The sequence below is a fragment of the Asterias amurensis genome, chromosome 11, assembly GCF_032118995.1.
Source record: "Asterias amurensis chromosome 11, ASM3211899v1".
Lineage (NCBI taxonomy): Eukaryota > Metazoa > Echinodermata > Asteroidea > Forcipulatida > Asteriidae > Asterias > Asterias amurensis.
Genome location: NC_092658.1, coordinates 16222536 through 16236077, shown reverse-complemented (window position 1 = coordinate 16236077; position 13542 = coordinate 16222536). Strand labels below are relative to the sequence as shown.

General features: G+C 36.5%; 1 protein-coding gene across 1 annotated transcript in view; it reads right to left on the bottom strand.

Annotated features, from left to right (window-relative positions):
- LOC139943733 (uncharacterized) overlaps positions 1-13542 on the bottom strand; it is a 50426-nt gene that overhangs the window by 35926 nt on the left and 958 nt on the right. Inside the window, exons 2-6 of the mRNA XM_071940491.1 lie at positions 9635-9656; positions 3286-3437; positions 2663-3022; positions 1521-1704; positions 328-494 (exon numbers count right to left, since the gene is read on the bottom strand). Of these exons, the coding sequence (XP_071796592.1) occupies positions 328-494; positions 1521-1704; positions 2663-3022; positions 3286-3437; positions 9635-9656 (885 nt within the window). The remainder of the gene's footprint in view (positions 1-327; positions 495-1520; positions 1705-2662; positions 3023-3285; positions 3438-9634; positions 9657-13542) is intronic.

Sequence of the window (13542 nt, the reverse complement as noted above, 5' to 3'; positions counted from 1 at the left end):
ACTGTGCATGGTTATGCCCAACTGCTGCACAGTTGTTGTTGGTGACAAATGGGCCTGCCCAACTGCGCATGGTCCTGCCCGACTGCGGCACAGTTGTTGTTGGTGTTACATACATGCTGGGATACACCAAGTGTGAATACTGGTCTTTGACACTCACCCATGGTTCAAAATTACGATTGCCCAGTTGTTAAAATGCGAATGACAACAGCGGCGGGCGGGTCAAATTCCTTCTTCATTAATCCCCTCGTCGAGTAAAATTTTTTGTTCCTTGTCACAATAAATTAGGGGAATGGTAGTAAAACCCTAAAAAATTGTTTTTAAAATTACCATCAACGTAAATGATCCATCACCGACCAGGGTGATGAGCCCCTCCACAGCAAGTAGTCTGGCACTCTGTTGTAAAGACTCGGTCCCTGGTAACAACCATGTGGATACAGGGTCCTGAACATCGGAACCATTCTGGCCAATCACTCCGAGCATGGTGAATTGAGGACCTTATCAGGGGAAAAATTAAACTTAATGATTGATACTTATAATTGATTTATTTTATTTATTTATTTATTACACACGCAACATAGGAAATGAGAAGAAGTGTTAAGCTTTAGACGTAGGAGGAACACCCACACAATGGTAGGGACTGAAAACCAAATCCGCACGCAAGGCCTAGTTCTGGGGTTGGATTTGAACCAGGGTCCACAGAAATGAAATACAGGAAAAGAACCCATTGAGCCAACCTGATCCCCAAGTTGTCACAAACACGTCAAACCTATTAACTTTTTGTTTTTACCCACACACCAATGTATTTGTCAGCACTGTATCCTCAGTACCATGAGTCCTGTGAAAAAATATCACAGGCATATTGAGGTGGGATTCAAACCCACGACCCTTGCATTTCTTGAGCAGTGTCTTACCAACTAGACTACCAAGATTGTCCGGTAGTTACGTCATAGCTTCTCAAGTGCATTTCTATTTTCAAACACATTTTCGTTATGTGTAGTGCGAATGGGAGAAGGATGTAATGAAAGGCTGTAAGCAGTTAATGTGCAAAATTGTGTTTCAAGAAGACCCAGTGTGAAAGTTTGATTTGAAAGTTTTCTGCCGTTCATTAGTCATCATTCAAATTCAATTTCTTTGGATAAGTCTGGCAACAAAAATGTAACAGCTATTGCCATATTTTTTGGGGTTCCTAAAATTACAGTTACTCCATTCATGTACAATTCCATTTTAATTTAATAATTTGGCGCCTTTATTAAATTGACTGAAATATTTAAAAATTTTGATTCATAACTTTGAACCATGTTTATGCATGATATTAGGTCTTTTGGGAAAAAAAACTTTGTAGGCTCTAATAAACATTTCAGACTATTTAGTCACAAATGGAAAACAGCCTAAAGTAAGACAAATATGGCATGCCTGATATTGTGACAGATAAAACCATGTTTATTTCAACAAAAAACAAAAAAACAAATGGAGATAGAAAGAAAGAACAGTCGGACAAAAAAGTTAAAATGTTGCATTACTTCCAAGTGTTTGCGTCGGCTGGACCTCATCTCCAACGGTCAGAGTCAAACTGACATCCGAGCCCTGTGAGACCTCAACACTGCACTCAAACGGTACTAGAATCTCCACGGCAACTGGACATCGAAGACAAACATCAGTTATCTCCATGGCCACGTTAATTGGCAAAGCACTAAACCCATTGATCTAGATGACAGATACAGGAAGTGATATTATATGAAACCACTCAAGCATGATGTTATACTAATAATACAGCTGGTTTAATTGTTGGTCAGGGTGTACAATGGTGATTGTCCCTCGCTGATAAAAAAAATGAAGGAGCTCGTTAAGCGGGGTAGTTGTTTCTGTCATTTTCTTGGTTCTTATTATAGCATTTAATACACTTTAGATTTGTTAAATTTCTATGTACTGTTTAATTCTCATCATTGTTTTTTTTTCCAACAAGAGTATGGAATAAACGTTTATTGAATTGAACAAAAAATAGCACACATATCCAAACACATAACCTTATTAACCCTATTTATCAGGCCTTAATCTTTCTCAACTCCCTGGTGAGCAAACAACTTTTAGCTGTCAAGCCCATGCTCCCAAAATTGATTAAATCAGGATTTGAACATGCTACATGTACCTCTTGACTAATATGCAGACACTCTTACCAACTGAGTTATACTCTTTAGGCTATCTAGCTTGTGGTTTTTAACCTATTAGTTAATCAAGTCATGGCATCTCAGAATAATTACATTATAAAGTGGAGTAATACAAAACTAATAAAATAATTAGTTTATTATTTATACCATTGGTCCTTTTGACTGGTCTTATTAACTTGCTACATGTATGTATTACTTAACTTTGTTTTATCAATTAAGGGCTTTCATGACCATGACTTCATGACCATGTTCTGTCATTGAAATTTTTATCATAATGAAAATTGCCACATAATATACAACTTGGTAATTGCAAGAATACTGGTAACTGTCTAGCACCATACAACTTTGTGCTTTTGCCTATTTTACATATTACACTAAACAAACAGGAGGAAATCAGCTATGATCTGAGAAGTTGCATGCCTGATAATAATAGAAGCCAGAGGAGAGAATAAAGAACAAAATAAAGGTTTAGAAAATAAAGTTAAAAACATATTCACCACTGCATTTGTCTGTGTCGTGACCACAACAACAAATTCCCCGCTGGTCAAATACACGTGATCAGTCATGCCGCTTGAGGAAAACTCAGTGGGCAAGCTTCCATCCCCTACATCAAACGCTATCAGGACATCATCACCAAGGGTCTCTGTGACCGCCAAGCTGATGTCCTGTCCAGAGATGACCGGTTGCGCGGGTTCGGTGATGTGGACGTCCACCCATGATCCGGGGGTAGACAGGACAGCAATATGGGTGCTGTTGCCACAGGCCTGATTCGTGTCTCCACCACATGGCTGACCGCAGTTGTTGGAGACAGGATCAGTGAGTGTGTAGCTGATGTTGGTGCAGAGGCATTGACCAGACTGTTGAGGGTGACAAGACAGTTTGTTACAGCACAATGAAAGGTTTGGGGAGCAATGCAACACAGAGGCAAGTGGTTCAATGAAACAAGACGCTTAGTGGCCATAAAAAATAGGGGTAGACTATTAAAAAAAGACAAGGAATGTTTAATAAATTAAATAAAGATAAGACGAGTAACTCATTTTAACTCGGGAAGACTAGTCTTAACTCTTTGTTAAATCGACCCCTGATGTGTTGAAAACAATGTTTGTCCAATGCAAACTACCTTTAATCCAGCTTGGTTGATATCATCCACAAGGAGGCCACAAGCTTTGATGCAGTCCTCATGTGTGACACTCACAGGATTAAAACTTCCAGCGGATGTCAAGAACTTGGGGCTCCCTCTGTCCACAGGGAAACATCTGATTTCTAAAGCAGCTGATGTACAACAAAATTTGTGAAACAAAACAAATTGAAAATCTTTAAATGCACAAACAAGTTTGTAAAAAAATCCATATTTTTGCTATTAGCACCAATAGGAAAGCGAGAGAAACAGTGGGACTATCTTGGTTTATCTTGGTTCAATATCTACCAGGAATCTGCGATCTTCAAATAAATCCCTTCTGACCCCCCCCCAGTTATCAAAACCAAGTCGTACGGTTCCCGCTCTTTCCAATATTCAGCAGTTCAGTTATGGAACAGTCTTCCAGAGGTTGTTAAACAGGCTGAGACATCAGAACAATTCAAAACCCGGTTAAAAACATATCTGTTTACTTTGTACAATAATTGTTGATTTCCTTTTACAGCGCATAGGGACCTCACTGTGATATGCGCTATATAAGAATGGTTTTTATTATTATTATTATTTAGAAATTAAAACATGTGGGTGATCCAGTATTTAAAATGTTTAGATTCCAAGCTAACCAAACTTTAAACAAACTTGTTTTCGTCGTGTCCGCCAACTCAGTTTATCAAAATACAAGATAATAATCATCAAAAAAGGGCGTAATGAAAGTACCTGAGGCCTGAGATAATTGTACACAAGGTAAAACAAGCAAAATGACTACAGTTTATTACACAAAATACACAGAGCCTGCAGTCAAGCAAAAGATCGGAGACACCATCAAAGCAAGAGGTAATGGGTTGTGCAAATTATTAGTCAGGCATGAATCAAGACATGTTAGTGATGAAAGAGTGATGAAATTTTAATTATTATGAAGGCAAACTATCAAATATTTTATAAGCCTTTAGGGACCTGTTTGATGATCAATGTTTGTTTGTAGATGAACGTTTAGATATGATCAGGGTTCCTTAGCAGTATTTTTCAAAACGGTCGGGTATTTTAGAACAAATTTTTTGAAAGTTTGGTCTAAGCACGCTGAATTGAAAAAGGTCCACGAAATGTTTATAACTTGGTGTTTATCTTTGGTTTTAAAAGCCCTAACCCTGTGCATTCCGGAACATTCTAAATGGTTTCTATATACACTTTGTTCGCATACATTTTTTGTTTGCGTACTGTTAGCTCGTTTGCATTGGAAGAACACTGATGATAGTAAGTTGACATTTCGAGCCCAAACCTGACACTTTTTGCAGAAACTCAAACTGGGTTTATTTATCTAATCATATGGATGAGAAGAGGAGAGTATAAAGGATGTTTTGGTTGCCATAGTTTTTAATGTCATTTTGTAAACTTTTTCTGAGAATTGTTGCTGCTTTTTGTAATTTATTACCTATTACTTTGTGTCATCTCTCCAGCAATGGAGGGTTACCTGTACTTTACAGAATAATGAACTGTTTGCATCATTGTTCTTGTGCGGTGTTTTGCAACGATTAAGTGTTTTGACAAACTGTAACCATGGTAACCATGCACCTTTGATACAAACAAATTCAAGGATTCCATTTATGATGATTGAATCGTGAGTAGATTTTGAGACCTACATGTAGTCGACTGCTGTGGCTTTAAAATATTTGAGTTTTGGAAGCAATTGGACCTGAAATTATATGTTTGGTTTTGTGAATACCATTAAATTCGTTCCAACCCTCTACTTTCCAATAAAACAAAAGTGCAATAACTACAATCAGGTGTATGTCGCCACATCATAAACATTGTTATAAAATACCTGTGACAATTTTGGCTCAAATGGTCATTGAAGTTGATCGAAAATAATGAAAGAAAAATGTCCTTGTTTCATAGAATTGTGTGCTTTTAGATACTTCAGAAAGGCTTTCATTTAGTCTTTCTCTGCAAAAAAATGTTTGCCAAAAAATACCTCTTTCTCTAAAACTAAAATTCTTTAAAGGGTGCCAGTTCTGAAAATATTATATAATAATAAGGATACAGTGCTCTTTACAGAGTAATAAAGTTTTATTTCGAGCATCGAAGAAAAACTCATTTATCCACGGCAAATAGTGATCCGGTCCGCTAGGCCTCATTGTCTCCTTGTTTTGGAGACGCACGGTCTGGACTAATCATGATGCGTGTTTTAAAGGTTCGATCAATTTGAAGGACCAATCACAACCGGCGTGTAGGTCGATAACGCCTCGGTAAGCATTGTTGCAGTTCACTCTCTGTCTCGGCAACGGATAGAGAGGGTCAAAATAATTTTTCTCCCCACCCACCTCTCCCACAATAAAGACACATTTATATCAGCAATTGATAATATCACCCTCGACGATGATACATTAAAATCTGGATTAAGGTTGTTCTCTGCAAAATAGTTACAATGCTAACCAGTGATTAAATGATATGTGGGGAATGTTGTGGTTTGTAAAAACTGACTTAAATTATGATAAAATATAAATAATTAGCTTGAATTCATAGTGTCTTTCAGGTAGACTCCTATGAGAAATGCTTCGGCAGACGCTCGGAGCAGGTGATGTATTATGTATACATGTATACTTATAACAAGAGACAAGAATTAAGGTGTCAGCCATTAAATCTCATGTGCATGCTTGTTTTTATTGCCAGGTCCCTTTGGCTTCACCAGTAAGACACCGTGTGGTGGAGTCAGTGCTTTGGAGTAGACACTTCCAAACCCGTTTATTGGGATGCAATGTGTATTGTAAGTCCGCGGCGAACTTATTTGAATTGAATAATTCTTAGACTCCTGGTAGACATCAGGAAGTTCCTCAAGAATTATCACTGGAGGTAAAGAATTGTGTGTAGTGGCATTTTGTCCACTTTTGTTTTAACCTTTTGAGTTGGCTGACTCCTTTCATTGTTGAAATGTTTTCTGTGGAACGAAAGAGTAAAATTGAGAGAAATAAATTTTGACCCTGTCCGTGCTAGACAGCGAACAACAAATACTTTGTGTCATGAGTCTTTCATTATTTGTCCGGGATAATTGTTTATGGTCATTACTTTTTGGAGTAATTACTAAAAGGTTTACCCTCTCTTTAAAAATTAACAGTTTAGATGCATTCACAATGGAGATGAATGCTTTAAATAGACTTTTCCGTATTTTGAATTCATGAAAACACTAACCACTGCACCCATGATACTTAATATTTGTATACTGTTTTACATACTATTATATTCAGTACATTTATTTCAATGCTGTCATACAAAACTATAATACAATAGCGTACATTTATGTCAAAATTAAAACAAGCAATATCGTATGAGGTATGATTAGGCTTGGTGGCACGGTTGGCTCGTGCGTAAACCGCTCGCCTCTCACCAACGTGACCCCGGCTCGATTCCCGGTTGGGGTCATATGTGAGTTGAGTTGTGCGTTGGTTCTCTGCTGTGCCACGAGGGTTTTCCAGACTATCCGGTTTTCCTCCCTCAGGAAAAAATCAAACACTTTCGATCTTGGCTGTGCTCCGTGGTCATAATGGGTTGGTGTGGCTGGCAGCTGAATGCGCCCTTGCATGCCTGCTTCTCGAACACGTTGTAGCCGCGTCTTTCGCAATTCAGCTCTTAGCTGCGAGTAAGGACGATTAGCCCCCCAAATTATTATTATATTATTATTATTATTAGGTACACAATACTTCAAAAAAAACAATGAGCAGTAATTTAAAGACAACATTTAGGTGTAAGGTTAAGCAAAATGCTTTTGTGCCCTAACCTATTGACAGACAAACATGAAACCAAGGAACACAAACAAAGACAAGGGACAACATGGTCAGATGATAGGTGTAGGCCTACAAACAACACAAAGGCGAGTCATCATTAAATGAACTCCTACTATTAAAGTCATGAAATATAAGGTTATAAGGAATATGCATTTGAGTAGTAGTTATTGTAGTTTTTCTCTCGAAAATACAGGTAGAGTGATTGCCAATTAAATTGTACATAAATTTGCCTAATTTCAATGATGATAAAAATCAGAGAACAAAATAATGCAACAGTATGTCCCCCAAAAAAACCAAAAAAACAAACAAACTACATCTCGCTTTCGTGAGGTGAGATGCCGATTACTACTTGTGTACCAAAGTATTCCCTATTGAGAGACAAAACAGACACACAGGTATACACAAGCTGACAGCTGAGACCAAACAAAGCAAACGATTAAAAAGAACAACATTAGATTTTGATGGCATTACAGATAAGTATCTAGCAAGTAGTGTTTAAGTTTTCTTGAAAATGTACTGATTGTAGAAGGTTGCTTAAAATGTATGGGAAGACTATTCCAATATTCTACTCCTCGTTGCACAACGCTATTTTTATGAATTGAAGTTCTATTGTGATTGACATACAGATCCCCCTTCAATGCTTTACGAGTACCATAGGAATGTATTGATGAAGCTAAAGTAAACATTTCATTAAAGCTATTAGGTAACAGGCGGTATTTGTTCTTGAACATGAATTTACCCAAGTTCAGACGTTACAGGTCATTAAATTTGAGCACTTTAAGTTCGGCAAATATAGGAGCTGAATGAGAAAGATAGTTGGCTTTTGTAATAATTCTAACGGCTTTCTTTTGCAATAGTAAAAGTTTGTTACATAGTGCCTTTTGGTGACCCCAGGATAATATTGCGTAATTTAAATATGAAAGAATAAATGCATTGTATAAAGTTAACAAAATCTTTTGCGGTAGAAAATATTTCAATCTATTCATAATACCAACATTTTTTGAGATTTTGGTGGTTAAAACATCTATGTGTTTTTTCCAGGACAAGTTCTCATCAATATTAATACCTAAGAATACACTGACAAATAGAACAATTTTTCTTTTCTTTTTAAATTGTATTGTCATTGTCATTTCATAATTGTTATGTGCGTGTTTAATGCTTAAATGGACACATAAAGAATAAGTAGAAGAAAAAAGGTAATTTTTTTTTTTTTTGGGGGGGGGGGGGGGTTCTAGGATTCTTTGCATGTTTACATCAGTGATTTCGAGTCTGCAATAAATGAAACAATGTTTTGGAGAGCCCATAAAATGTAATTACCTTGACTCTGACAGATCGATGCTGGTACAAAATTGATTTCAGTGAACTTTCAAACTAATTAAAAAAAATGTCAACACCAATTCTGTACTTCGTCTTAAGTTGTAAACCTACTTTTGCCTAATTGTTTTTCAATTGTTTTTTAATTATTTATTATTCTAGTTGTGAAGCCACAAATACTGTATGAAGCCAAGAACCAAATGGTGAGGAAGATGTGGGACGAAAACCCCAAAGAATTATTCTAAGGAAACCCCATGCAGGCAGGTACGGACTGGAAACTGTTTCAGTACCACTGAAAGAGAAATCTTATACCACATTATATTACCTACATTGTCAAAGGCACACCCTAAACCTACCGAACTTTGCTATTTTCTGCCCAGAGAAATAATCTTTACCGCAATTTATCTTTATTCCCCCCCCCCCCACCCCGTAGCGCATATCATATTAGTGACTACATGTAGATCAAGCCTTTAATAATTCAATGGGTGTTAAGCAGTAGTGCATTAAGGCACAAAACCTGTTGCCAGGATATCTATAAATTATACACTCAACATCGCGCTGTTTGGTTGGTGACAATATAAAATGATGACATTTTAAACAATGCAGAAAAATAAACTAAGAGCAGGTGCAGTTCCAGGTGTTTTGACAGGTAAATGCAGGGATCCCAAAATAACCCTGTAAAAACACACTTTAGGCGGTCATTGATTATTGGCACCACCAGCAGGCATTAGAAATTTATTAAATCTCTAGCAAGAAATACATTTACTGTTATGTGATGTCACAAGCTTGAAGAGGGACTCAGGTTTCAGTTTTGTGACGCACTAATTTTTCAACAGATGGAGTCCTCCTTAAAAGTTTGGAAAATTCTCCAACCTCGGGTTGAAATGGTGTAAACTTTCATTTTATTTGATCTCTTTGAAAAATTAAATCACCAGACAACAGAAAGAAATTCCACAGAGAAATTTCTGTGCCAACCCTACGGGGAAGGTCATATTGAATAATAGCTTGATTGCATGTCATCAAAACAAAGGAATGAGCTGAAAATTCTTTGCAGAAAATGTACAGACAATAATACTTGAAATGAGACAACATCAAATGTTCAATGGATTTAAAAACAAATTGCACTTTTTAACACATTTTACAAAATTTTGAAATGCTTTAACAACATATTGCACAAAACCGTCTAGCTTTCACAGCAGAAAGGAAGTGGTTGGAAAAAAGTTTTATATAATGTTGCGACTTACCATTGACTGTCTGAGAGAACACCTGTAATGAAAGAAGAAAAAGTAGCAAAGATGAGTCCATGGAATTGCATTACAAATTCAAATTCAGAATAAAATAAAATTTGTGTTTATTTTAAGAAATATATCACCCAAAAAAGTCAAAGACTAAAGAAATTTGGTTTACAATAAAATAACATAACAAATACATGTTAAAAAAAGGAAGCAATGTGTGGTGAAGAGGTTTTCAACTAGTGGTTTAATCCTAACGAGGCCTGGTTCTTGATAATTTTATCGAGACAAAGTCGAGGTAAATAAGAACCAGGTCTCGGCAAGTTTAAACCACTAGTTGAAAACCGATTCAACACACTTTGATTCCCATTCATAAATACCTTTTTGGTCAAAAACATCAACACTTTTTGGTCAAAAAGTAAAATAAATGCAAAAATTATAATTGTTCAATGATTTCTTTCAACATAACACCCTTCCAGCTATGAAATGGTAAAGCCCTCTGCCGCCCTCGGGTAACCAACTCCTTATAAGGGAATGCTTCGCGCATATTGCCGTGATGTGGCACAACTGTTTCAGCCGTTGCTCTCGACCAATAGGAATGAAGAAACTGTCTTATAAGAACAGGTGCAAGTCACGTGTCACGCCCATGTTTCAACACTTTTTACTGGTCATAAACAAAGGTTTATACACACCCACATGTCGAACTCTCCACCAATAGGTATTTATGTATATACAATATTAAAAAGACTACTTCAGTGAAAAAGACAAACATGAACAGTGATAGTAGCATTACAAAACTCTGGTGGAAAGATATGGCTACTGGATGCAGCATATATTTCTATTTTAATAATCTTGACTGTTTCATTGCAAGTATAAATACTAGTATAACCATCAAACTAAATGTTGTGTTTGTAGTACAACACTGAGCTACATGTAGATCAGGGCACAATGTCATAGAGCTGCTAAGCACAACAATTTCCTTAGCATGAACTTTCTTCCTTGACAAAAACAGGATTACCAACAAAATTTCCATTTGTTGGATATTGTTTGTTTCTGATATTCAGCTGTAAAATTGCTTATCCTGAAAGTCACATGGAAATTTGGTGGTAATCCTGTTTTTAACAAGGAAGAAAGTTCATGCTCAGCACATTTTTGTGCCTAGCAGCTCTATGAAATTGGGCCCAGGGGTGGATTTCACAAAGGTAGTCCTAACTTAGGACTAGTCCTAAGCAATGCTAAGAGATAGGACTGGTCCAACTCATCCTAACTTTGGACTGGTCCTATCTCTTTGCCTAGGACTACATCCTCAGTTAGGACTGCCTTTGTGAAATCCATCCCCAGTGTGACAAAACATTATAACCCCTCACCAGCCATACTCAAAACAACTAATCAAACATTCTCAACTCGTTGGGGTATGTGGTTGATTAATCCAAAGCAATACTAAACTCATCCCTTGCAGGCTCTCATGTAAACCCCTAGGTGAAGAGAAGCAATTATGGTTAAGTGCCTTGCTCAAGGGCATTAAAGTTTACATAAAAGAACCATGACTAATAGTATCTAACTCACACTCCGATGGTTAAGCCTCATGAGTCTCATGCTCTAGACAGCTCCACAATGACATGACAATAATATTTTTTACTAATAGATTTTAAAAAGTAACATTGTTGTAAGTATTCAACTGATTTTTTCAGGTATCAAATAAAAGAATCAAACTATATCAAAATCTCATTTTTGAGAGTTGTGTCATTAGATTTCCACCCGAGCCAGTCACATATCTTCAATATGTGACTGACTCCGGTGAAACTCTAGTGAGATTTTCCAAGAATTCTCTTTTCAAGAATTCATTTCTAGAGCAGTGTATATTAAGGGCCACATTTTATGGCTTCTTCTGTGCTTCTGATCACAATTTTTCGCTTCGGCCTATGTGTAAGCTAGCCCTGTGTAAGCTTGAAAAATGCCTCAATGTGGAATACGCATACGCACTTGAACGGTAAGCAGAAATACATGTAAAATAAGCGGGTATTCCATACATCCGTAAGTGCTGATTCTTTACAGAGCCATGAAAGTGGGCCTAGGCAGTCAGCAATTAGCTTGTTTCCAGTAGTATACATGGTACATGTATATCGCTCTTTTTGTTTTAAGGTGTAATGTCAGGAGTTAATACATATATAAGCCTCACAACGTTGATGGTCCATCAAGCTAATGGGCTCTTTGAATCATTAAATTTTAAAAATTACTTATTTATTACTCCTTCACCCAAGGCTACATGTTTTAAAGGCACTGGACTTACTCAAAATAATTGCTAGCACAAAAAAACTTACTTGGTAATGAGTAAAGGAGAACTATTATACACATACTGACTGGCAATGAGGTAACTAGTATACGTCTATTCCCACGAGGGACTTTGAGTGACCAGAAAAGCGACCTATTTCCCGAGGCCAAAGGCCGAGGGAAATAGGCCCCTCTTCTGGTCACTCACAGGCCCGAGGGGGAATAGACATACACTAGTTACCGAATTATGCCAGTCAATATGTGTTTTATAACACAGCTCGGTCTTAAAATGTCAAATAAGAACAGAAAAAGGAATTAATTTGTAGTTTGTTCACGGTTCAAGTCAAGAGAGGGCGCTGTTACCGCGGGCACTATTTGCAAAGACTAGTGCCCGCTCTGGTACTATTCCTGCAGAACACGCGCGCGCGATCACTAGCGTATATTAGTTCATCCCACGTGACCGTGTTTCAGCCAATCAGAATACAGAACGAGCAAGAGGTGTGTTATAATTGATAGTATAAAACATTGTGAGATACGGCTTCCTCAGAAGTAACATATAGTTTTTGAGAAATCTAATTTCTCACTCACTCAAATATTAAACGACTTCAACAGAAACCTTTTATATACGAACGCATCTGAAAACATTCAAATTGCAACTTTGATTACCAATTGAATCCAAGTTTCACAGATTTGTTTATTTTACGCATATATGTCAGGATATATAATATACCAATTGTGAATACTGGTCTTTGACAATTATTTCCAAAGGTGACCAGTTTCTTTAAATGACTAATTATGACAAAGAGTCCTAGTCATTGAAATGTAAGTAATCGTGTTGAAATAGCTTGCATCATAGACATCGGTCTCATTGAAATGTTTAAAATAATCAGAAATGTATTTTTTTACATTTTGTTTTAACAGAAATGTACAAAAATTTCAAGTCATTTTTGTCCCGTTGTTAAGCTGTATTTTGATATTGTGTACACAACTAAAATTTGTTTTTAATTTATACTAAACTGTTACCTCAATCATCATAACATTTTACAAATTACCAGGAATACTATGAGCACTTCAGACAGAACAAAACATTTCATAATAACAGACTTTATGCTATGAAATCATTATAAAACCTGTACACATAATGAGTGTATCCAGCTCATAATATCTTTACGGCACCGCAGATACTCAGGGCTATGTTTTTACAAGACCCATTTATCAAGCACATTGATAGTTATTCTTCTACTTTCAAAATACTAGAACTTTTAACAAAATGCTACATTGTATTTGCAAGAATTGTTGTTTCAAGATAAAATATATGTGTAACTTTCCTTTTGAGTCTTCCAAGGTTTTCTGAAGAAAACAAGGTTCTTAATGGCAAAGTTTCAAGAGTGTGCCAGAAGTATATCAAATTGTATTTGTAGTGAAATGGAGAGCTTATTACAGGTAATATGGTTTTATAATAATAAATAAAAAATAAAAAACAAATAAAAAACAAACAAAAATAAAATACTTTAGGCGGCTGGATATATGATCAAAACTGTGTGCACCGAAAGTTAACTAAGTTAACTAAGTTAACTACAGTAATAATGCTATTAACAGTAGGCCCTAAACAATGTTTTAAGTTTTGAGGTACTGCATTGCGAATGAAG